Below are 22,789 nucleotides of genomic sequence, written 5' to 3' on the forward strand. Positions count from 1 at the left end.
CCCCCCCCCCCCCCCCGAACCACCCAACCCCCACCTCCTTTACATTCCCAAGTTCTGGTCCAAGTGGGTCCGGAAACAGCCGATTCTCTTAAGTGCCAACAACTTTTGATCTGGAAAGACTAACCCTCTGCTCCACAAGGTGCTCCTCCAGGGTTGATTCGTCCTAAACTGGACTTTGTACTCAAAATGAAAAGAAAATTAGATAAATATTTCTCCCTGTGGACTAATTATTTGATTGATTTGTATATTGTGCTGGTCTTCATAAGTTCAGTAAAAGACTTACATATTGATTTCCAAACGTGCTGTGTTTGCACAATAAGTGTGCATTCATCTCCAGTAAATGTCTGATTAATGCGCGTGTGTGTGTGTGTGTGTGTGTGTGTGTGTGTGTGTGTGTGTGTGTGTGTGTGTGTGTGTGTGTGTGTGTGTGTGTGTGTGTGTGTGTGTGTGTGTGTGTGTGTGTGTGTGTGTGTGTGTGTGTGTGTGTGTGTGTGTGTGTGTGTGTGTGTGTGTGTGTGTGTGTGTGTGTGTGTGTGTGTGTGTGTGTGTGTGTGTGTGTGTGTGTGTGTGTGTGTGTGGCTCTCTTTTGTTAAGTTACCGTGTGTGTGTGTGTGTAGAAAGAACTGTTCTACTGTTAGTGGTAAAATAAAATAAACTGGATGACCACTTGTTTGATTTGTTTCTATGTATTTCTTTCTCTTAAGGGATTCTGGGTGGAATGACCCAATAATGATGTCACAGCCGTGCAACACACCACGCCCAGGTGACCAAGGAGGGCGTCTCAGGCTATCAGCCAATCACAGAAAAAGCCCCAATAGTATTATTTCCGATTCCAGTTCAGAGACATCTCCTCTCAAGAGCCTCCTGCATCACTGACACTCCGCCCCTCTGGTAAATTTTTAGCCTTCAGGATGAGGATTTTAACTAAGGCACTTATCGCGGAACATTTTTTATTAAATGTCTTTCTCTCTACAAACAGATACAATACAATTGATGTGTACAGACCAACTGGTTGCCTGGCCAAGTAGCCTGAAATTTCTAATGGTCAAAAGAAATCAGAACTTGTTTTAGTCTTTGAAAAAGTGTTGGACAAGCATGCAGTTAAAAGAGGAATATCTTCAGCTTTATTGCAATGTTACATATATACACACTGCAATAACATCAAATCATAAACTATAGTACCTATTATGGTCTTAGTTGCATGTACTTTAATGTTTAACCAACAAACGTTTTTATTTCTCCTCAGGTCGTATCTTCTGTGCCCCCTCCTGCTTGCTCTAGAGTCTTTACTGTTTCATGATTAATTATCTTGGGATGTTGGCGTCGCTTTGTGGCAGCTGCCATGGATATAAACGGATTCCTTTAGTAGACAATTTTAGACACAACCTCCAGATGTTGTGCCAGATGCAAGTTGTCCACACGGGCAGAATTAGACAAGGACAGCCACAAAGGTGAGATGCTGATTTTGTGCATTTTCTTCAATATAAAAATAAATTTGGCAGGAGAGAAATTAGACTGGTGCCTCGCCTAAATTGCATTTATATAGCGGGCCATTTATGCAATTAAAGTGCTGTATATTTTTATATGGTTTTAAAGCTGGAATGTCCTGACTGGTGTTTAGATTTTATGTTCAATCAAATTATATCATAAAATATAAGTACCCGATTTCCCTTTGCTTTTGTGGCAAGACTATTTTCTCAGGGCATAATCGGTTAACACAGTGACAGTGAAATCATTGCATCATAGTCATTTCAAGGCAGTTTGTCAAAACCAAGACTGAGTGGTGTAACATTCCTTTGCAGACACAATAAAGAAAGTAGCAAAAGGGGATTCATCCTCCCAGCTTTAACTACTTTAATTATTTCTTAAAGCTTTTTTTGTTAGTGTTCGGTAATACCTGGCTGAAACGAATGTCATTATTTAGCATGTACCAGACCTGAGGGGTGTTAATAATGGATATTGCTTGATGCAATTTATGCTTTTTGTCTTTGGCATTCAGTCAGTACTTATGTGGAGAACTGTGAAAGAAAGGACAATCTGCATGCCATATGTGATGTGTTAGTTCTACTCAAATATTTTGCAATATATGCAGCGTGTAATGCAACAGACATACTTTTAGATCCCAAAAACAGATACATTAAAAATGCATTAAACATTCTTACATAATTTTTTACAACTTGGGAAAGGCTCAGTGCCTTCTTGTCCTTTTTAATGTTACTATGTTTTTTTTATGTTTTCCATTCCTCATGCAGTCTGCTATTATTGTTGAAATCTCTCCTGAATAGTAATGCTGTATTTTGTTTTGTCTCTCAGGTGCTGTGCGGCTCAGCTTCCTAATTCTCACTGTTTGACAACATCACAGCAGGAAGTATAGAACTTCCTTTTCCTGTGGAACATTTTACTCTGCGTCCTGGCACTTGTGAGGACCTACTTGACCCTGTTGCATTCAGTCAAGAATCTTGTCCTCCAGCTTAGAAACCATGCGGCACATTCATGTGGAGTTAGCCCACAAAAAGGCTCCATTAGAGCTTTCAGCCCAGGAGGGGGACCTGCCTCCCCCTGAAGCCCCAACACAGGGCCTTGACCCTGGCGTCAGATCGGGGACGTCCAGGCACTTTGGCCAGGAGCAGTTGCGGCTCCAAAAGGTCTACCAGCTCTCCATATTTTCCCAGTTGGGGGGATTTTCTACCTCCACAGAATCCAACACCGATGCCCAACAGAGGGTTGTCCGGTTGGGTGTAAAAAGGGGGCTAGAGGAGCCCCAATTGACTCATAAACGCCCCCATCTGGGTGACTCCACAGATCAGGAGGCGTTAGAGGGGGGGGTGCTGTGTGGGCCAGCCCCAGCTCAAGGTGTTGGGATGGGCTTAGCAATGGGCCCTAGTGGGCCTGGTTCTGTATACTCTTGCACACAGATGGAGCACAGAGAATCTGAGGGGGGACTGTCACCCAGGTCTCCACCCCTCTCCCCAAGCCACAACCCTTCCCGACGCCCAACTCAGCACAATCATGACAGGCCCATTCCTGATGTATTTTCTCCACTCTCACCTAAATCACCCCCAATGTGTGACCCACATAGCTCATCCAGGACTGAGCCACCTAACGGGGGCCACACACCCACCTACTCACTAGGTAGCCCTGCAAACGAGAGCTGTAGTAATGGCTCATCTGGAGGCCAGCCTAGCCCCCACGTATATGAAATGTCCACATATGAGACTCCGAACCCTGCCAGTCCCACCAGCCCTCCCGGCCCTTTCTCCCCACCACACCACACAGAGCTGCAGGAGCCAGGGGAGGCCACTGAATGGGAAGTTGGACTTGAATCCTCTCCACCTGAGCGAAGTGCCACCCAGACTGCCTCCTCTTCCTCAAATGGCCTGGCTTCCTGGGAGAAAACACCCAGCAGTAATGGCCACCGTCTATCCTCGGGAGGCCATTGGCCGGCCAAAAAGAGGCTGCTGCCCCCGAGCGACACAGGCGAGTCATGTTCAGAAGATGAGGGACCCTCCACATCCAAGAGAAGCAGGCTGTCATTGCTGGCTCCAGGACTTGGCCCGGCCTCATGTCGCAGCACTGACGCTAAAGCTGCCCCTTACTGGAACCACCTGCTTCCTTCTGCATGGGACCAGCCTAAGGTCAGCTCACTCCCATACTTTGTTTTTTGGAATGTTCTTAAGTACCTTAAGTTACCAAAACAAGTTAATCAGTTCCAGCAACTGTAATAGTTAATAGCTAACGTCAGCTGTTATTATGTTATGTAATTACAAGACAGTAACCCCAGAGTAGCTACTTCACAAGTTACCTTGGCACACTATGTACAGTGGCACACTGATGATTTGCAGTCAGACAGAATTTAACCTTGCTCAGTATTTTGGTGACAGAAACGCAGTTAGCTGCTCTAAACAAATGTTCCCTTGTAGCAAAGTTTAACTACAAGAGTTTGAAATATATAGCCTACACTAGGTCTAATAAAATAGCAACAATCCTGATATTATTCATATCATAGTATGTGAAGAAAGCAACTTAGAGTTGTGACTTTTCTTTTTCTTTTTTCATGACCGGATAATAGTTTTCCAACCCTAATTAACTACCACGAGAAAGAAGCTCTAGGTGATTTTATTGCAGAATAGATTAGAAAACTGCATGTGCACATTTTTATTTTTATTTTGTTTTACAAAACAAACATAGAGAACAACATATGCTGAGTTTGGTGAAACCTTAGTGGTTGATGGAAAGACATCTGTGATCTTTGACAGTCCTGTCAAAAGAGGCTGAGGCATAAATATAGAGAAACTAAAAGAACAAGTAAATGTGAAAGAAGTAAGTGATGGCCAGCTCATTATCACGCCACACTGGAACAGGCTGAGTAGCTCCAGAAAAAAGCCCATTGAGGGAAGGTCCATTGTTCCCAGACATGAGTGTGCTGTGTCTCTCATACACACACACACATAAACAGAAACACACACACACCGCTTAAAAAATGGTTCTGGAAGTGAATTGGCCACTTTTGAACATTGGGAGGCCAGAAAGACCTGTGTGTTTTGTGTGTGTGTGTGTGTGTGTGTGTGTGTGTGTGTGTGTGTGTGTGTGTGTGTGTGTGTGTGTGTGTGTGTGTGTGTGTGTGTGTGTGTGTGTGTGTGTGTGTGTGTGTGTGAGAGAAGACAAAAGGGTTCACTAGTTAGGTTTCATACAGTGGTGGGCTCATTGTGACTAGAGGTGTTTAGAGTACAAGTGAGGGAGGCACAGGGAGAAACAGAAAGACTGAAGGACACAAATTAGGGGCCGAGGGGAGAGTAACAGAAAGGGTTAAAGAAAAGGAGCCAGGCTAAACTGTAACAGGTGATATTTCAGTAAATAAAGTTCAGAAAAAGATATTTAAGAGACACAGAAAGGGGAGACAAGGATATTTCAAAATGCCGTCTGTGGTTTTGGTCGAGTGTGACGATGAGACGCCAAGCTGACAAAGTGCTCCGAGCTCTGTAGAGAGCCAGTGGAACCAAGTGTTAGCCAATACCAATAGGCTTACCATGAGTAAAAGGTGTTCTGTGAGCAAATGGCTAACAGGTAGCATGGGTTTGGCTAGTGACGAGTCATCAGAGAGTCGGGTGGCCTTTACGATGAACGGCAGCCTCGAAATGGGAAATGTTTACGCGTGTGGTGCAACATCCAAAAGTCAGTGCTCAGTAAGTAAGAGGACACCTAAAATACACCATCACACACATAAATTACTCTCACAGGAACACATGTCCATTTAATCTTTGAGTATCTTTATTTATTCTGTGTATTGAGAATTGTAATTTTTTCCTTTAGCATTTCAAGCAAGTTTCTCCTTTTGTGAATAGGTATTGACTGACATAAATCAGGACATTTATAGCAAAAGACAAGTCATAATTACCTTCATTTTTTTTTTTCTTCCCTCTCTTTGTTCAGACCACCACAGACTGCACAAGATCAGGGAGACGGCTAAAAAGTGGGCTGAGGCTGAAAAGGTGAGTGTGTTCATCATATTTCTGACAAAGTTATATAATTTAATTATAAATATAAATATGAAAAAGACTAGGGCTTCTAAAAAAAGGGATAAAGCAAATGGATTTATCCATACACATCAAGTCAACATCCTTAAAGAAGGTGGACGTTTTGAGTGTGAGTTAAAGTTTTTTTTGTTTGTCTAGGCTTGAATACTCAGACACACTCAGAGGCATGTCACATGTTGGTTAAGACAAAATTAGTATACTCTTAACCACTAACCACTGGTCTTTGTGTTTGTGGTCATATTCAGTCGGCAGCTGCGCAGCGGCAGACACACAGGGATCAGCCGCTCCACACGTTCCAGTTGGCCCTCATCTTCCATCAGCAGATCACTACTTGGCAACTTTGAGGTAAACATTTTAAACATTCTAATAACTTCAGGAGACACAAGTAACTGCAGGTCAAAGATGGCACTGGTGTCCATGGTCTAGAGGTGTTCCTCATTTCCTGTCCTTCCCATTTACTTACATGTGGGGAAGGAATATAAGAAAGACCTTTTAATTTAATGCATTATTACACGGCTTTGCATCGGGGTCCTGATCACCCTGTTGGGGTTGTTTTCACTATAACGACCGCCTGGCTCTACATTATCCCTTACGTACAGCACTACCACCAACCGTCAAGAACAACGGGATCTGTTTGGTCCCCTTTTTTAACTGTTTAGGGGTGCAAGAGAGTTGATTGCAATATATGATCTCAATACTAGTTGGGAGAAATTCCTACACATTGGACCTTTAAGCCCTAAATTAAAAAAAAAATAAAATGTTCAAGACTATATATTTTTTCTACTTTCTCTTGTGTTTCAGGAGTCCATACTGAAGGGACGATTCTCCCCGTCAGGCTGGATCGAAGGCTTCACGGCGGAGATCGGTGCCAGTGGCTCCTATTGCCCACAGCACGTCACCCTGCCGGTGCAGGTTACGTACTACGACATCTCAGAGCACAGTGCACCGTCACCCTTCCTGGTCAGTGTGTGTGTGTGTTTGTGTACGCTTAGTCAATCACAAACAATAGGCCAACACTGTTTATTGCACATGGCAGGTAGTGTGTTTGCAAAATTAGAGATCAGAACAGCTCCTGAAAAAAAGAACAAATATAGAATATAGGTTAATGTTTGCTTGCTTCTTAAGAACCAGATGGAAATAAATATGTGGGCTGATTTTTCCTTTCCTGGACATATTGTGAAGCCTTTTGTCTGTCCACATTAGCAGTGAATACCATATATATTGTATTAATCCCTGTGTAACTTAGAGACTTAGACTTAGCTTTATTAATCCCTTTGGAATGACTCCCGCAAGGAAATTAAAGTTAAAGTCTCACTACTGCATGATGTAATATTTTAGATTTCTTTTTGTGTGTTTAGCTGTTCTGATGAGGAAGTAGTTTTATATGCATAACCTATACAGATACTGTATATTTAATTGGATGAAACCAGAAATTGAAATCGCTATTGTAATAAGGCCTTTTGAACTGCTGCTTCCATTTAGTACATTTCTTCTACATCCTGATCCTGATGTAGAAGTTCAAGCCATTCAAATGTACCAAAGAATGAGTTGTTTTGCCTTTACAGTGATTGAAGACATTTAATGACTGTTGTGTCTCTCTCCCTCGCAGGGGGTGATATCCCTCGAGCCTCTTGGAAAGAAAGGATACAGCATACCCAAAGCAGGGACCATTCAAGTGGTAAGTTTGTCTTTTCTTTCATCCTTGTCTCATTCTTTGCTCAGGAAGAGACCATGTTGCCTATGAACCTTTCATAGATATCTGACTCAGATATACTGTATAATGTTTTAATATTGTGGCATGTTGGTGGTGATGCCATGGGATATGTTGGTGTCATTATATACTGTACATGCTATTAAGGTGCTTGTCATTGCAAGGATGAAACTAACAGCAGTAGTTTGTTTGTGGTTTGAATATTAAAAAAACAACAACTCCTAGTTGTATTTTTGCTGTTTGGTAGGCTGACTTTGGGCTGACATCTGTTCTCAGACCTTATTTAATCCCAACAAAACTGTGGTGAAGATGTTTCTGGTGACCTACAACTTCGGCGACATGCCCGTTAATCACATGACCTTCCTGCGCCACCGTATCTTCCTGGTGCCTGTAGAGGAGGGGGTTGAGGGGAAAGGCGAGACGTCCCCAGGGGGCGGAGTGTTAGACAGGAAGAAGATTCTCTGCTATCTGATACATCTCAGGTATGACTGAGATTTCAGCGATCTGCATTCAATTTTTACACCTGCTGTTTTATTAACACTCGAATGAGTACATTTTGTTTTACTAGCATGTGGTGTGATATCTGGAAAATGTTTTAAGATTACAATAATAACTGAAAACAAACAAAGAAACATAGGGGAACTATTGTAGATAATATTATGTTGTTACACACTTAAGTGTGTACACGTACACATAATGCCCTTTGTAAATGTTTCATTGAAATACTAGAACACAATTTATGTGTGCTCGCAGTAATGTTCCAGGTAAAAAGATTTCTAACACATTATTTTCGTTCTGACTTTCTTAGATTCCAGAGCTCCAAATCTGGGAAGATCTACTTGCACAACGATATCCGGCTGCTATTCTCCCGCAAATCCATCGAAGTGGACACAGGGATCCCTTATGAGCTGAAATCTTTCACCGAGGTGCCAAGAAACCCTAAATACTCCCCCCGCGTGTGACCCCAGCTTCACCCTTTGACCCTCCCCAAAGCCAACACAGCCCCCCCCCCCTGTGCTTTACGGAGGGAGGGAAACAGACAGACTGCTAGAATGATGGACCCAATACTTGATAAGATTTGATGAGACACACCGGATGCACACAAGACACACATGCACATATGAGACACTGTTGGTGATTGTAAAAGTCCCCCTTTTAATGCATATATTCCCCACTGAAAAGGCAGACAGTCAAAAGAAATTGTTGATAGAAAATTCCAACCAAGCAAACATGGCAATCCTTGTATTTTCCATTTATTGAAAATATAAAACAATATAAGAAATGCTGCCTGTATGCAGTCAAAAGCAGGACTTTTACAACATCTTCATCTGAACAAAGAAAGAAATACACACACACGCACACACCAAAACAGATTTACTGAGAGCACATACTACACACATCACAGCTGAAACACTTCTGGTGGGGACTCTCTGAGTTCAGTGTTAACATGCATGCCTTGTGACTTAAACACCTGAATTTTCCTCTAGTGCCGTATCACACTGTCCTTCACTCTGCCTGCAGTTCCAACCGCCTCATCGGACCAATGGTTTCCAAAACTTCTGATTTGACAAAGGCCACAAACAATAAGCCCAGCCCTGATTGCAGGGTTAAGAAAATTGTAACCCCTCCCCCACTTTTCACACTATAATACACTTTCTGACCAGCAGAGAAAATATGAGCTGAGACACAAACACTAGTGAAGCCAAGAATAAAATGGAATTGGCTATCTTGATCAGATGTCTTATTATTATTGTTTTTTTTTTTAAACACACTGGCATGGTTTGACCAAACTCAGGACAAGTGTTGAGGAATACATTTCTCTCTCTTAACATTTCACCTACCATGGTACAGACCGCTGTGCACACTTAAAGCCAGGAGGGTCATACCATGTCAATGAAAAACAGGGGAATCCAGTTAATTTTTTGTAGCCAGACTGAGGGACACTGTGCTGTTTTCTTTTTTTCATTTTTAAGATTATCTTCAGAGCAGTCTGATGTTGGAGCAGAAAATGAAAAAATAAACAAGCTGTAGTATTTTTAATTTATGTTTCGCAAATGTCTTAAAAAGCAATATGCTGCACAAAGTAGAGTGTGTTTTTCAGCCGGACGAGCTTTCTCTCTGGAGGGAGGGAGGGGGTGGGGTTGGGGGGGGGGGGGGGGGGGGGGGGGGGGGGGGGGGGGGGGGGGGGGGGGGGGGGGGGAACAGAGACAGAAAGCAAAGAATTCAGAGTGAGGGAACAAACAGGAGGAGGGAGGGAAGGGTGGTGGGGTATTTAATATGGGGAAAATGTCTATGTATATTTAAAAGAATAAACTCTGCGACTGGCGAGTAGCACCTGTCTTTGTTGTGGTTTTTGATTAACAAACATTGTGGAAATCCTACTCTTTACCTACACTTTCCATAATGCAATTTGATTTCTTCTTTGATGAGACCCTCCCTGCCTTATAGACATCCAAATGTCTATCAAACTCCATACCCCCAGTTTGCAATGCAGGCTTTCCTTTAAATTTGAATATAAACAGGCACCTGGCTCACCTGGAAGAGAAGGCGCCAGGCACCAAATGCAGTGGCTCAGTCCTTGACCCAGCGGCTCAGGGTTTGAGTCTAAACTGCAGCCATCTCTCTCCCCCTTTCCTTTTCTACAGCTGTCCTGTCTGTTAAAGGCAACAATGCCCAAAACATTATCTTAACATTATAGACCTTTTTACACATGCTGTAGTACTAACCATTATAATTAAACTGAACTTTGCGTGTAACATTGACGTGTCCCTTAAAACTAACAGATTTTTTTTAAGAACCATGAAAACAGAGTTTAAGTCAAATAAATATTTGCGTCAACAGGCTATTCTATTTCCACCGGGACTTTAGACAAACCAGAATGATCTGTTATACAACGTAATTTTAATACCATCATACAAACATTTTGAAATGATCTGCAATGAAAAGCATAATCAATTACAGGTTCAGTTCACAAAAAAGAAATGTTCTGCCGAGCTTACATAAGTTGCTTATTTACAGCACCTCTAGCATGAGCTTTTCAAGTTGTGTGTGTGTATATGTTTTGACAAAAAAAAACTAGTGACATAATGTCAGGCCAATGTTCATAACTACAAATAAACCCAAGACTCTGCAACACGTAATGTAACACTCAATAAAGGAAGCAGCTATTCACAAAAGGAAGCCTGCAAACAGAGCTTCAGCTTGATTTTAATTCTTGCAGATTGTTTACAATTCAGCATCAGAGGAACCTTTAAGCTATAAAGCGCTTCCTCCCCCGGGTTCTACTGCACCATGTGAAACTGCTCAGTGGCTATACAAACAGACCTGGATTGTTCATGTGTAGTTCTGCAAAATATGAATGTCAAACTGTGTGAATGTCACGTACAGCATTGCTGAAAATAGAATCCATCCTTATCCTCCTCCCAACAAATTAGCCTGTCATGCTGAAAATCACTGTTCACAAATGTCAAGATAAAAAAAAAGGGATTACAGCCCTTGTAAAGTATTACATCCTTTAAAAACAACCAAAAACCGTGGCCAGGTTGGATCAGTGGTAGAGCAGGCACACATGTACTGAGAGGTTTATGCCTTGACGCAGAGGTCCAGGGTTCGAATTTGACCTTGACAATTTCCAGCATGACTCCCCCCCCCCCCCCCCCCCCCCCCCCCCCCCCCCCCCCCCTTCTCACCTAGCTGTCCTGTCAAAAATTAAAGATGGAAAAGCACCACAAAAAAAACCAAAGTGGCCCATCTTTCTTTTTTTAGGAGAATAAAGATGAAAAATAAATGAACATAGAGAGGTGGGCTCTCTTATCCACCAACCCACACAAACGCACATGATTATTTATTACACACCAGTGGTGTTTCTGCAGTGGCTCTAAGGGCTCAGATGGGTGTGACTGACACTGTAAACGTTAACCAGAAGGGAGGGCGCTGAATAAAACCAGCAGTCCCTGAGAGACCTTTGTTCACAGGAGAGCCTGAACCGGAAAGGAAGTAAAGGAGAAGAGCCCATGTGCTCATGGGTGAACAGCTTTTATTGCTTCTTTTTCTTCCCCATCTCTTTGCGTAGCTTTCTTTAGATTATATATATTAGATAATATCTAGGCTTAACAGCGTTATTGGCAGCATTCACAAAGATCCTTTTGTAAAATTATTTACCTTTTCCTGGCGGCTGATTTGACTGGATTTGTAGCTGGCCACCACAGTCATTCAACTTTTGTGACAGCCACATCTATAACACCCATCCAAATTCAGATTTGGCCCATGGGATTGTCTCAAAGGAACTTCTGACCCCTGGTGGCATGAGCCGGTATTGTGGCTCCCCATCCAGGCCTGCAATGGGGCAGCAGGCTAAATGTAGATTTTGGATTCAGTGCAATTTGTCATTACATAATTTGCATTTTTTTGCCGTTTGCAAATAGATAATTTAGGAACCCTTACATATTAAAGACCTGATTTCTACACATCCTTGACAGCTGACAGATGTTGCTAATAGTAATTTATCTGAAAATGAGATTACTAAAAACAAACTTTTATCTTGCTGTATGCCATTACACCACCTAATTAGTGGAGAGGGCGGTCTTGATCCAGTAACTTTTGCCTCACAAAACCAGTAAATCTATAATCTATATTCCTCTATCTGTTTGCTTTCCTCATGGCCAGACAGTCTGGTGACTCAGGGGTAAGACCTTTTACCACTTCTGTCAGATGAAATAGTTTTGGCACACATGATGTATGTAGAACAATGCATATTCTGAATAATTTCCCAGTCTGCATCCCTCATTGATTGTGTGTGACTCATTCTTGCTCAAGCATGAATGTGCTGTGTTTGATTTTTGAAACTTAAAACATGGCATCATATGCCAAGACCCTAAAATATGAATTATGGAAAAATGTGATATTTGCTGTAAGAACAAAAAGTCTTTCTTGAAATAAAATAGATATGACAATGTGTTGTGTTTTGCTTTACTGAGGTGGATATTTGTGTCTCTTACGTTATAAGTGGACACAGGCTTACTTGCATTTTCCCTTTCTTTTTCTTGTTCTTATTGGACTGGTATTAGTAATCTGCAACAAGGTACTTTAAACCTATTGTGTAAGCAAACAGTTGGTGTACACTTAAAAACTACAACTGCATTCACAGTAGTTATTCTCCAATGATTTGCTTTATTTAAAAAATTGTCATATTTTAATCATTTGAACAAAGATAGAAGAATTCATAGTTGCTGTTTGGTGATGAGCTTTGTTCATTGCTTCCTAAATCCCCTCACTAAATATCATCCATAAACTCATCATGGCTGAGCTGATCAGTGCTCATCGGCTGCAGTTTTTTTTTTTTTTTTTAATCCCTGAGTGAGAGCACTCTTCATCTATATGACGTCACCCAATGTGTGGGCGGCGCCCTCAATGGCCTGGCTCAGCACTGACAGGTGGTAGTGCACTTTGTCCCAGGCGCTGGACTGTGACTCAGTGTTGGCAAAGGCATCAGCCAGACCTGGGAAAGTTGACTTGCCGGCACTGCTTGAGGCCCAGATAACATGCCTGCGTGGCATACAGGGAGGTTAAGAAAGAGTGATATAACAATGATAGGCAACTAAACAAATAACAGAGTAGTGCTAAGTAACAATTCACCGACATTATTCCTTACATTGCATGTGGAGAGGATTGTAAGAAGGAGAGGGACAGAAAAGATTTTTTTGAAGAAACGGAGCCCTGTGGACCCTCAATAACGCAGCATGCAGTTTATGCATTTTAGTTTATTGTATAGAATGAATGCTTTACAGGTATCTTTGAAACAAGAGTAGACTCAGCTATGCTAGCAGCTCTGTCAGGCTTTCCCTTGGTAAAGTGGCTTGTCTTTGCTGCCAACGAGTAGATCTATCCATTTAATTCAAAACCACAAATCTCAACCTCATTTCACCCCACATGTTCTATCAACCTTTTAGAGTCAAAAGGTTTTAACTAATTAAAAAAAACAGTGGGCCTTAACTGGGCACTCATTCTATTCTATATTCTAGTACAGCAAAATGTCAAATGTCAGCTTCTTTAGATGTTGCATGCAGCCCGAGAAACCAACATGCACCCCCATGGCTACATCTTCATCTCACCTGTATGCATATTTATCTGGGAAGGCCAGAGGGTCCAAGAAAGCTCGGTCCAGCAGCATGAGCTGGTCGTTGATCCTCCTGACTGTCAGAGGCCTTCAGAGAAGAGAGACACGGAGATAGAGGAGGGCGGTTTGGCATTCATTTTTATGTGGATGGCAAAGGAGATAATACGTCTGTGTGCTTGTGATCTTACGTTTCATTTGCCAGGTCGGAACTGCGTATCACCTGGTCCAAATGAGTAGCTGCACTGCGGAAGCTGGCCACGGCACGTTTAAGTGGTTCTGAAACGAAACATAGATCAGCTGTTCAGCCTCCCAGGAAAGATTTCACCCTCTCCAATCCTCTGTAACTGCTGATGCAGCTCCTGTTGTTTGCTCTGTTCTTTAGCACATCCTGAAATCATTTATTTTGCAGTTATGTCTACAGGTTTTACTGCTACAGAGAGCATTTTGGTTCCAGTCAGAGACATTGTCGATCTTAGGTCCAACAATTAGACATAATGCAGTGGCCTCGGCCAAACCATAAAAACATTCACTGCCTTGTTTTAAACCAACACATTTGTCCCTTTTTATTGTTGAGAAGCCAGATGCAATTCATTTACCTGCATAATATTTGTAGTGGTATGTGTTGTGTACTGCAATGTTTCCCTGCATCCCTGAATAGTCCTGTGATTACCCATAGAGATATTCCTTTCTTGGAGTTCATGCTGATATAGAGTCACTGCTGTGTTGAGGTAGTCCTCCAGAGTCTCAGCGTAGTCACTGCAGTTTAATGGCACTAGCAGGCTGTCAGCCAATCGGATCAGGACGTTTCCTGCTGTCCTGGCAATGGCCTGGTGACTGGTGAACCCTAAGGAGAATGATAAAATGAGATGGTAAAATGAGATGTTATAAACAAGAGGGATTGTGATTTTCTTCTGTTAGTTTTGGTCAAATTTTACAATGAAAGATGGACAAGTTTAGTAGAAACTGTTCGGATGAGAAATACAATTTTGTTTTGTAAAAATATACCACATTTGTGAACAATATCACATAAAATGGGCACACTCCACAGTACAATACTGACTGGCTGTCAAAGCGGTACAGTAGGTTCAGTACAAATGATCCAACATGTGATAATGACAGAAATCTTCTTCTCACCAGGATCAATGAACTTTGAAGCGTATTCAAAGTTGTCATACGCTGTGTGGTACGCAGGGTAAATCCGAGCATTTGTTTTACTCTGCACGAAGAAAAAAAAACATGTAACAGGAGTAAGATAATATGACTGAGTGAATTAGTTCAGCCCAAATCTGACTTCTCCTCAAACACACCCACTGAAATTATTATTTTTTGTCTTGGGTGAAAAATGAGATAGCTTGAAAGTAAACAGCGCAGCAAGATAGCAAAGTGCCAGAGAATTCAGATCCATTTGGCAGGAGGAAGAAGGAATGTGTCTTGGACCCTAGTGAAGAGTTAAATAAATGACAGCAGACAACAATATAACAAAATAACTGGCTTTCGTTTGTGGCTACAGCATTGCACCACAGATTGAAGAGATTTGTTGTGCTCGTTGCTGCTGCCTTTCTTGGACAGCATATTTAGGAGGGGAAATCAAAATGTAATACAGTTGAACAAGTTTTGAAATTAAAGTTGCTACTATATGTTTCTACTATCTGCATCCCCATTGTCATCAGTTTCAAATCTATTACAGTAAGTCAAAGGTTGCCGCCTTTGACTTACTGTAATAGATAGACTGTATTTGATAGACTGTAATTGTCTTTCATACCCTGTCATATGTGTATGAAATGTCCATGGAAGGGATTCCCAGGTAATGGACAAAGGCAGCGTAGTCACTCCCTGCTCCTGACAGGTATCCCACACTGTCAGAGGACAACAAGAAAACAAGAAGCTTCTTTTATTGACTGCGGGACAGACCTGAGATTTCCATTGAGACACATAGAGCAAACTTAAATATAAACACGTTCACAATGGTAATCCCTTCACAGCACAGACGATAAACATACATAATGTATACTAGTACAACTCTGCAGTTTCAATGCCATGATTTGTTGAATATTTAAACATTTAAAAACCAAAACAATGTGGGGTTATCCAGCAAGTCATAACCACATAATATAGACAAAATAGAACCAAAATGTTCATGTAATATTCTAAGCATTCTTTGTTGCTGAGAAAATGCACGCCCCTTTTCAACTGGAACAATTAGATCCACACATTTATATGCATGAACCTCTCTGCTTAAGAACAATTTAACAATCGCGGTGGGTTTACATTTCTCAATCCGTCTGATCCAGTCAACCAAATAGCCCTTTTGTTTCAAATGTCCAATCACAGGCCAAAACATATCCACCACATATTATGAATGAAGCTTCGTGGTCTAGATTTAGCTGGGTGAAATACCGTTCATATGTAGTTTTGCAAACTATACTCTTTTTTTGGGGGGGTGGGCAATGCAAGATGTGGGAAAATGCCAGGTGTAACTGCATTTCTCACTTGGGAATGAATCCATGAGCTTGGCTTGTCCTGTTGAAATATTTAATCCAGTTGTCGTACACAGATGTGGAGTCCAGTCCAGGTGCATCGACCTGGACAACAAACACATCATGTGAAAGGTTCCTGATGGTGAGTGGACAATAGTTTTGTTTAAAAAGAAGCTGGAGAGAAACAATACCAAACACCTAAACTGACACAACAGCTCACCTGTTTTGCAGCTTTGAAGATTACGTTCTGTAGTGATGGCATCCCAGAAGCCCTGAGAGTGGCATTGGCTGAGGAGTGGGAGATAAAGGAGAGTTTTGGATTAGTAACACTAATCATGAACATTCCTACAGACATCTTAAAGATGAAAAACCAATCATCAATAAAGCAACTACAATGGCTGTATGCCTTCATCTGTCCAGGTAAAAAAACAAAGACTGTGACTATCAGAAGGCATTAGATAGTTTTATTTACTCCTGAGATGTAGTGCAGCAAGAGCGTCTTACCAAATACAGCTATATCCACATTAATGTAAGCAATGGTTCGGTGACTGAGCTTGGTGAGGTATTGCTGGAGAAAAGACAAGATCAAAATCATATTTGTAAGTCAATTAAGTTTACAAGCAGTACTTAGAGCAAGACTGTGTAACTTGCCATTGTGGTGACAAATTATCAAATAATGGTGAATTTAGTGTAACAGTAGTACAGTTTAAGACAAGCAAAATGACATATACAGTAACATCCATCTAAAGTATGCTAACATTAGCCACCATAAGATATGCATGTTTTATTGCTTATGAATGCATGACCATATTGCTTGTTGTTATGTCTATTCTTGCAATTGCAAATCACCTCTGTGTATTCTGCAGACCCAATAAGGCCGAACTCCTCTGCTCCCCAGCTTCCAAAGATAATGGACCTGCGAGGCCTCCATTTGCCTGTCATAGAGAGGAACAGAGATTAACTCTTTTTCTCCAACAACGTAAACCAAAACAATTAGTCACTCATTCAGCTCAAATGGTCCTCACCCTGCTTGACCATTTTGCCCAGGACTCTGGTCAATTCCAGCATGACAGAAGTCCCACTGCTAGGGTCGATGGCACCATAAACCCAACTGTCCCTGTGGTTCCCATAGATCACATACCTGTCTGCAGACATAAACAAATACAGAGTACAAACCAGAACATTTAAAAGCTGAAAACAGTTTATGTAAAATGTATGATTAGGACTTGACTCACCTGGTTCAACACTCCCTTTTATAACTCCCATCACATTGGACGAATTCTTTTTCTCTTCATAGTTGAAGATGTCGAGTTTCACATCACTGGAAAAGAGGTTCAAATTCAGATGGATGACCCAACAAGGAATGGAGAAAAACAAATGTCTTACTGCTATACCGCTGCTTAATCTCCAACGGCCAATTAAGAGGTGAAATAAGGTTTAAAAACAAGAGAAAAAGACTTAACATATGTAATGTATAAAATGAAAAAAGATCATGTTTAATGCTGTTTATTTTAAATTGATTTAATCAGTTGCGTTGCTAAATACAAAGTCATACTAGATCCGCTTTAAATGCAGCCAATGTCTGAATGTGACTGGTACTTGACTACCTGTTGCTGAATGCAGATGAATTTTGAAACCCCGGACCGCCAACGTTGTAGGTACAGTTGAATGCTCCCTGCCATTCTTCTGGAGCTGCTTTTCCACCAAGCTTACTGAAATGACCAGTTGGAAAATAAATCAGAATTATATTACAACCAATCTTTTTGGTCTGTTTTAATCCCACGAGAAGATTTGTCTCATCACGCACCAGATCAGTGCATAGGCATCCTCAAATCCGATTGGTTGAATTGGAATTGGAGGGATCCCTGTGATGTTCTCGACTGGTATTCTATAGGTTTCATCTGCAAAATAAAGCACAATTGTAAAGAATTTATGACTAAATAATAAAAGTTAAACATTAAAGCAAAACTGATCTAATTTAGAAGTTATGTGTGTTTGAAGCTGAATGTAGCTGTTGTAAAGGCCCCTCCTCAGATTGTATTGGAGCCAAAGTGCAGCAGTAGTGCATACAATAAAACAGAAATATTAGAGTACCATTCTATTACCTTTGGCAGCCAGGTAGGGAGTGAGCATGTCTCCAAATTTATCGTTAAAGGAACCTCTCTCCACACCAGAGGGCGGCATGTACCAGGAGTGAGGAAACGTCTCATTGATGTCTGACATGAGACCATCGTTGATGTCCAAAGGGTCTGTGTAGACAAGCACACCAATGACTCCGTAGGGTGCTGCATTGATGGCCTGGACGAGTTTTTACATTTGTTGATGTTAGTTCTCATTGCTGTAAAGACAAATCTCGCCATACAGTGTTTCTTTCATTTAAATTGGTTAGACCGTAAACTTCTGTCCTCCACGCCCCTTACAATCTCAATAAAATGTGTAACGTTGTAATGATAAGTAATGATGGGTTATGTTAGATGTGTTGACTGAATGGCATTTGCCAAAACACTCTAAGCTCACTAACTGCTCTTTCTGGCACAGATGTTTTTCCTCTCCTAGACTAACTGTCTCTGCTTAACTGTATTAAACACAACCAAACACAAAGGAATGATAGGTCACTTACTTTAGCACCTCTTCCTGCTCCGCCATATCTGGTGATCGCAATAGTTCCTCTGAGGTCTACTGTGTTGTTCAACCGCTGGTAGTCACTTGGTTTCCCCTGGTTGGCGTAAACCAGTTTCCCCTTAAACCATCAGACAAATCAACAGTTGGCGGATAGAAGCAACACAAGTTATGGTGAAGTGATGCCAGGATTATGTTCATCTGTTTGTGATCACAAGTTCAGATCCTCGCAGCTGAACCTTGATTTGGCAGAGGGAAGTTAATCTACACAAAGAAAGGACAATGTTTGTCCAAGAAATACTGTATACATACTATACATGTTTATTCTAAATCTTTCTACAAATCTCATCTAAAACACATCCCTGAGATTTAATGTATAACTGACTAACAAAATACTTTGATCCTTATCACTGCTCCATCTTTTATTACAAGCCTCATTATGGCTCCCGTGATACAGATGGTGAAAGATGGCAACGTTACAGATCTTTGACCATTCTTTGACACTCAACAGATGGGCTCTTTTTTCAAGTTTTCGGTTTACAGTGTAATGTTATCAGTACCTGATAAGATAAAACGGTTTTAACCTTGAGGATTCCATAAGTCTTTTTGTGACACCAGTAATTCACCGCTCATAGCCTATCTGACTTTGACTAAACAATGAAGCACCTCAAAAACAGTATTTCAATTTAATTTTCTCTTATGCTTTCACCTCTTTCTCTTTTTCAGGTTTTCACATAAACTAAACATTCCCTTAAGCTCCAGATCTACTCCACTTGACCACAGTTTAAAATAATAGTGCGTAGTTTGACAAGTTCTAAGTAATGACAACAAAATTGTCTGCGCGTCCACGTGAGACAAACCTTTCGTGATTGCGCACAGCCCACACCCTTCCTCCACACAGTTGCTAGTAGCCAAGGAGGACACAGAGGATTAAAAACACAATGGACTCTTCAGAAGTGGTAATTATTTTTACTTGAGTTTTTGCGCGCATAAATCACCGGACACCAAAATCTTCTGAACATAGCCATTCTGAGAAATACAGAAAGAGTTGTGTGGAGCTGATAGTCTTAATAAGATTTGTAGCAACTCATTTATTGAATGGCTTGAATGTAACGGACGTTCATAAATATCAAGACGTTTTGCACTAAAGCTTTAAAGCAGTAAAATGTCACTTACATTTTTGGTCCTCTCTCAGAATACGTAAGAAGTTGAGAAATGGGCCTAAAAGGTCATCAGTTTGTTAAATTGTTTGAGACAAGAATGTGACAACATGTGCTTTTTTTATAGTGTCAGTGAATTATTTCCCTGAAATGATGCATACTAAACCCAACTGTCACAGTTTTTTTCCTAAACCAAACTGTCCTGTTCTTGTCCTGTGTCACGTAAATGCACCTTTTTATAAGCCCACCCACAATCTTTCCCTAATCCTTACTGCGTCAAAATGACAATAGTCCAGACCAGCGCGTTTAAATAGAGTGTTTAGATATGACTTTAAAGGAGACTTCAAATGTCAATAACAGCGCCAAAGGCACCTGACCAAGTGTCCGTATTTGACCCAATGGGAGTGAGAATGTGTGGAAATGACAGGCCTCCATTGCAGGCCTTGGTCAGCTCTGCTTGCTGCCAACAAGGGGCAGGTAATATTGATAAAGCAGTTGCTTTGGACATTCTGAAGGATTAGGGATCTTTAAACAGAATTTCAGCTTTTTACCTTCGGGTGTCCAGCAGGGGAGTATGCTGCGTATGGCTGAACGACCTCAGGATCATCTTCGTCTGAAGTATAAGTCTTTTCTTTTCTTCTGGCAGTGTACAGCACAGTATCAGACGGACTCACTGAAATTAAAAACTTGTGGTGACTAGTGCCAGCTTTCACTGCAGTAAATCATAAACCACAACACATAAGTAACGCCTATTGACTCGCTCCATCTTATAATGTAATGTTATATTTGGAGTTTGTGTGAATTTACTGTGTTAAACCTGTTAATTAGAGTTTATTCCTAAACTTTTTTTTAAACTGTGATGTTGATTAAAACAAGTGAATTCCAACATTTAAAAAACTGTTGCTGTACAGAGAGGGATGGGATAACTGTCCCCACTTTAATTCCAACACATTTAACAACCTGTTGACTCACCTACAGTGACCTTGTTGGGCTTCTTCGGGTCAGGGAAGGACAGGTAGACCATGTACTCCTCTCTCCAGGCCTGGTCCAGACCGGTTTCAGGGTCCTGCCATCTCTTTAGCATTAACTGCACTGTCTGCTCGTCTCCCGCTGTGGTGGCCATATGGGGCACTTTGGTCAACTCCCTGTGGAGAATGTTTTGGAGAATTTACTGTCTAAAACCTTAAAGGCCTAATTATTTAAAAGTGGTGCCTTAGTGAAACCCTAAAAAGATCACGTGACATGTTGTATTTCAAAAAACCTTCAGGAATACTGCCGTATCTAGGTCTATCCAAATTATGCTAAATAAATCCCATGATCTTTTAAGAATGTCTCTGAGCCTTCAGTTTTTTTAATTAAACATTTTAATGTGTCTTATTTTGCTTATTTTTTCAACTTTATTTTTACAGGCAAGTAACAACAGATTCTTATTTACAATAGCGGCCTGACAAGTGGCATAGCCACTTTGGGAAAGGTAAACCAAATACAAGTACTAGTAGGGGTCGGGGAAAAATGATGCTGCATAGTATCGCAATATTTTATTATAATACTGTATTGACACACAGATGCCATGCATCGATCTATTGATATATATGTGTTGGTCTTGAGTTGCTTGACAATCCCATGTTGCAGTAATAACATTTAAATGTGTAGAGAAATGTATCTTTTCTTTTTGGGCACATTTTTAAAATTGGGAAATACTGGAAAGAATATCATGATATGTTTAAACGGCCAATAAAATCGCAATGAAATCGTATTTTGACATAAGTAACGTGATAATTGGCCTTTGGTGATTCCCACCCCTAGTTACTAGCTGCTTCTGTTTTTTTAAAACCAACATAATCCAAATGGTATCATTCAGCAACTCACCGGAGGTTTTCCTGAATCTGGATGTTGTCCACCTCAGACAAGAACCTCTCAATGAGGCTCTCGTCCACATCCTTTGCCACATCCTTCACCCAGGACGGTGCCGAGCTCTTGGTGACACCGTAGTGGCCGATTAGGATGCCTGCAGTCAGCACGGCAGCCCCACACAGAATACCAATCAACACCTGCTTTATCATTCTCCTTCCTGGAATAAGGACTTTAAAAAAATAGTTTTCCCTTTCTTTGGGACCTGAATATGGTACCAGACAGTGAGCTGTTTTCAAAGGTCAGGAATGTTATAGTGTTGCTTATGAATCCAGGCTCGTGTAAAAGGAAATCCTTGCATCTGACTCCCAAATGATCACTGCCACACCACTGCAGCTGCTGAAGTAATCTTCCATAAGAAAGATACACACTCATTGTAAAGTCTACTCATCAATGTTTGCAGATAAGATGGACTTTGTCCTTTTGTCTGTCTGTGTGTGCGTTTGTGTGTGCGAGCGTGCGTGCGTGCATGTGTTTGTGTCATGTGTGAGGTAATATTTACCAGTGCCTCATTCATTAAGTTCCAACCTTCCTAATAACCTCACACGTTTCTAAAGGGAAAATATGATTTGAAAAGTGGTTTCTGGACTTCTTCAGGATGCAAAAGTGCCACTGCCACATGTATACAATCTTCGTTAGGGCTGCATATGATTTCCTCTTTCTAGTTTCTAGTATGGTTGCTTTGAAAAATTATCTTGAGAGACTCAAATTAGTTCAGTGTATTTATCCCAATGTGTTTTGGACTAATTTAGCAAATGGTTTGGGACTGTAAACCTTTTTTAAACCATTTTTATTTTGAGAACAACATCATGGCAAGAGTTGCATTTGTTAGTCAGTTGTTGTTGTTTACACGAGTAAAAGTCATTAATTAAAATAGTCAAACTCCAAGACATTTTATTTGATCGTTACTTTAAATGTTACAGCACTTTGCAAAATCAGTCGTTTTAGTTGACTACATAATTTTAAGTGTAAGACAATGTTAATAGTATGCTACTTATACAAATGTTTATGTTTATCTTTAAACTTACATTCCTCTGTGTCTGTACTTTTACAGTATATCTTCAACACAAGTTTTTATTTATTAAATGTTTTTTATCTAGTATAAATCTTTTAATTGTAAACTACAACAGATTTTTTTAAACGGTCAGCTTTGGATACAGAGTGTTTAGTATCAATCACAGCTTGTTTTGCTGAGGCTCACTGTGCATAGGCATGATTATGGTACAGAAAACCTTCAACTAATTTTGCAATAAATCCTGCGG

The 22,789-nt window shown here is 40.9% G+C and overlaps 2 protein-coding genes across 2 annotated transcripts in view; one reads left to right on the forward strand and one right to left on the reverse strand.

Annotated features, from left to right (window-relative positions):
* Positions 1–8,649, forward strand: part of LOC117944714 (protein FAM214B) — a 28,008-nt gene extending 19,359 nt beyond the window's left edge. The window contains exons 3-11 of the mRNA XM_034871785.1: positions 705–891; positions 1,247–1,451; positions 2,314–3,635; positions 5,431–5,489; positions 5,780–5,879; positions 6,336–6,494; positions 7,144–7,212; positions 7,522–7,727; positions 8,054–8,649. Of these exons, the coding sequence (XP_034727676.1) occupies positions 2,481–3,635; positions 5,431–5,489; positions 5,780–5,879; positions 6,336–6,494; positions 7,144–7,212; positions 7,522–7,727; positions 8,054–8,207 (1,902 nt within the window). The 5' untranslated portion in view covers positions 705–891; positions 1,247–1,451; positions 2,314–2,480 and the 3' untranslated portion in view covers positions 8,208–8,649. The remainder of the gene's footprint in view (positions 1–704; positions 892–1,246; positions 1,452–2,313; positions 3,636–5,430; positions 5,490–5,779; positions 5,880–6,335; positions 6,495–7,143; positions 7,213–7,521; positions 7,728–8,053) is intronic.
* Positions 8,650–12,592: 3,943 nt separating this feature from the next.
* Positions 12,593–21,890, reverse strand: naaladl1 (N-acetylated alpha-linked acidic dipeptidase like 1). Its single transcript, XM_034872126.1, has 19 exons — positions 21,486–21,890; positions 20,589–20,761; positions 20,168–20,289; positions 18,458–18,577; positions 17,943–18,135; positions 17,645–17,738; positions 17,445–17,549; positions 17,073–17,158; positions 16,863–16,982; positions 16,687–16,772; positions 16,342–16,405; positions 16,058–16,125; positions 15,851–15,942; positions 15,123–15,216; positions 14,495–14,576; positions 14,031–14,204; positions 13,549–13,636; positions 13,356–13,448; positions 12,593–12,789 (listed from the first exon to the last, which is right to left on the reverse strand). Exons 1-19 carry the CDS (start codon positions 21,677–21,679, stop codon positions 12,618–12,620), a joined length of 2,220 nt encoding a protein of 739 aa, XP_034728017.1. The 5' UTR covers positions 21,680–21,890; the 3' UTR covers positions 12,593–12,617.
* Positions 21,891–22,789: the final 899 nt, after the last annotated feature.

Source organism: Etheostoma cragini, chromosome 5 (genome assembly GCF_013103735.1).
Source record: "Etheostoma cragini isolate CJK2018 chromosome 5, CSU_Ecrag_1.0, whole genome shotgun sequence".
Classification (NCBI taxonomy): Eukaryota; Metazoa; Chordata; class Actinopteri; order Perciformes; family Percidae; genus Etheostoma; species Etheostoma cragini.

Excerpts from the sequence above, each read along its gene's own strand:
- naaladl1 (XM_034872126.1), bottom strand. The coding sequence starts at position 21,679 with ATGATAAAGCAGGTGTTGATTGGTATTCTGTGTGGGGCTGCCGTGCTG. Across the intron at positions 20,290-20,588 it reads GCCCAACAAGGTCACTGTAG|TGAGTCCGTCTGATACTGTG; the intron begins GTGAGTCAACAG and ends TTTTAATTTCAG. Across the intron at positions 16,983-17,072 it reads AAAAGGGAGTGTTGAACCAG|ACAGGTATGTGATCTATGGG; the intron begins GTGAGTCAAGTC and ends TTATGTCTGCAG.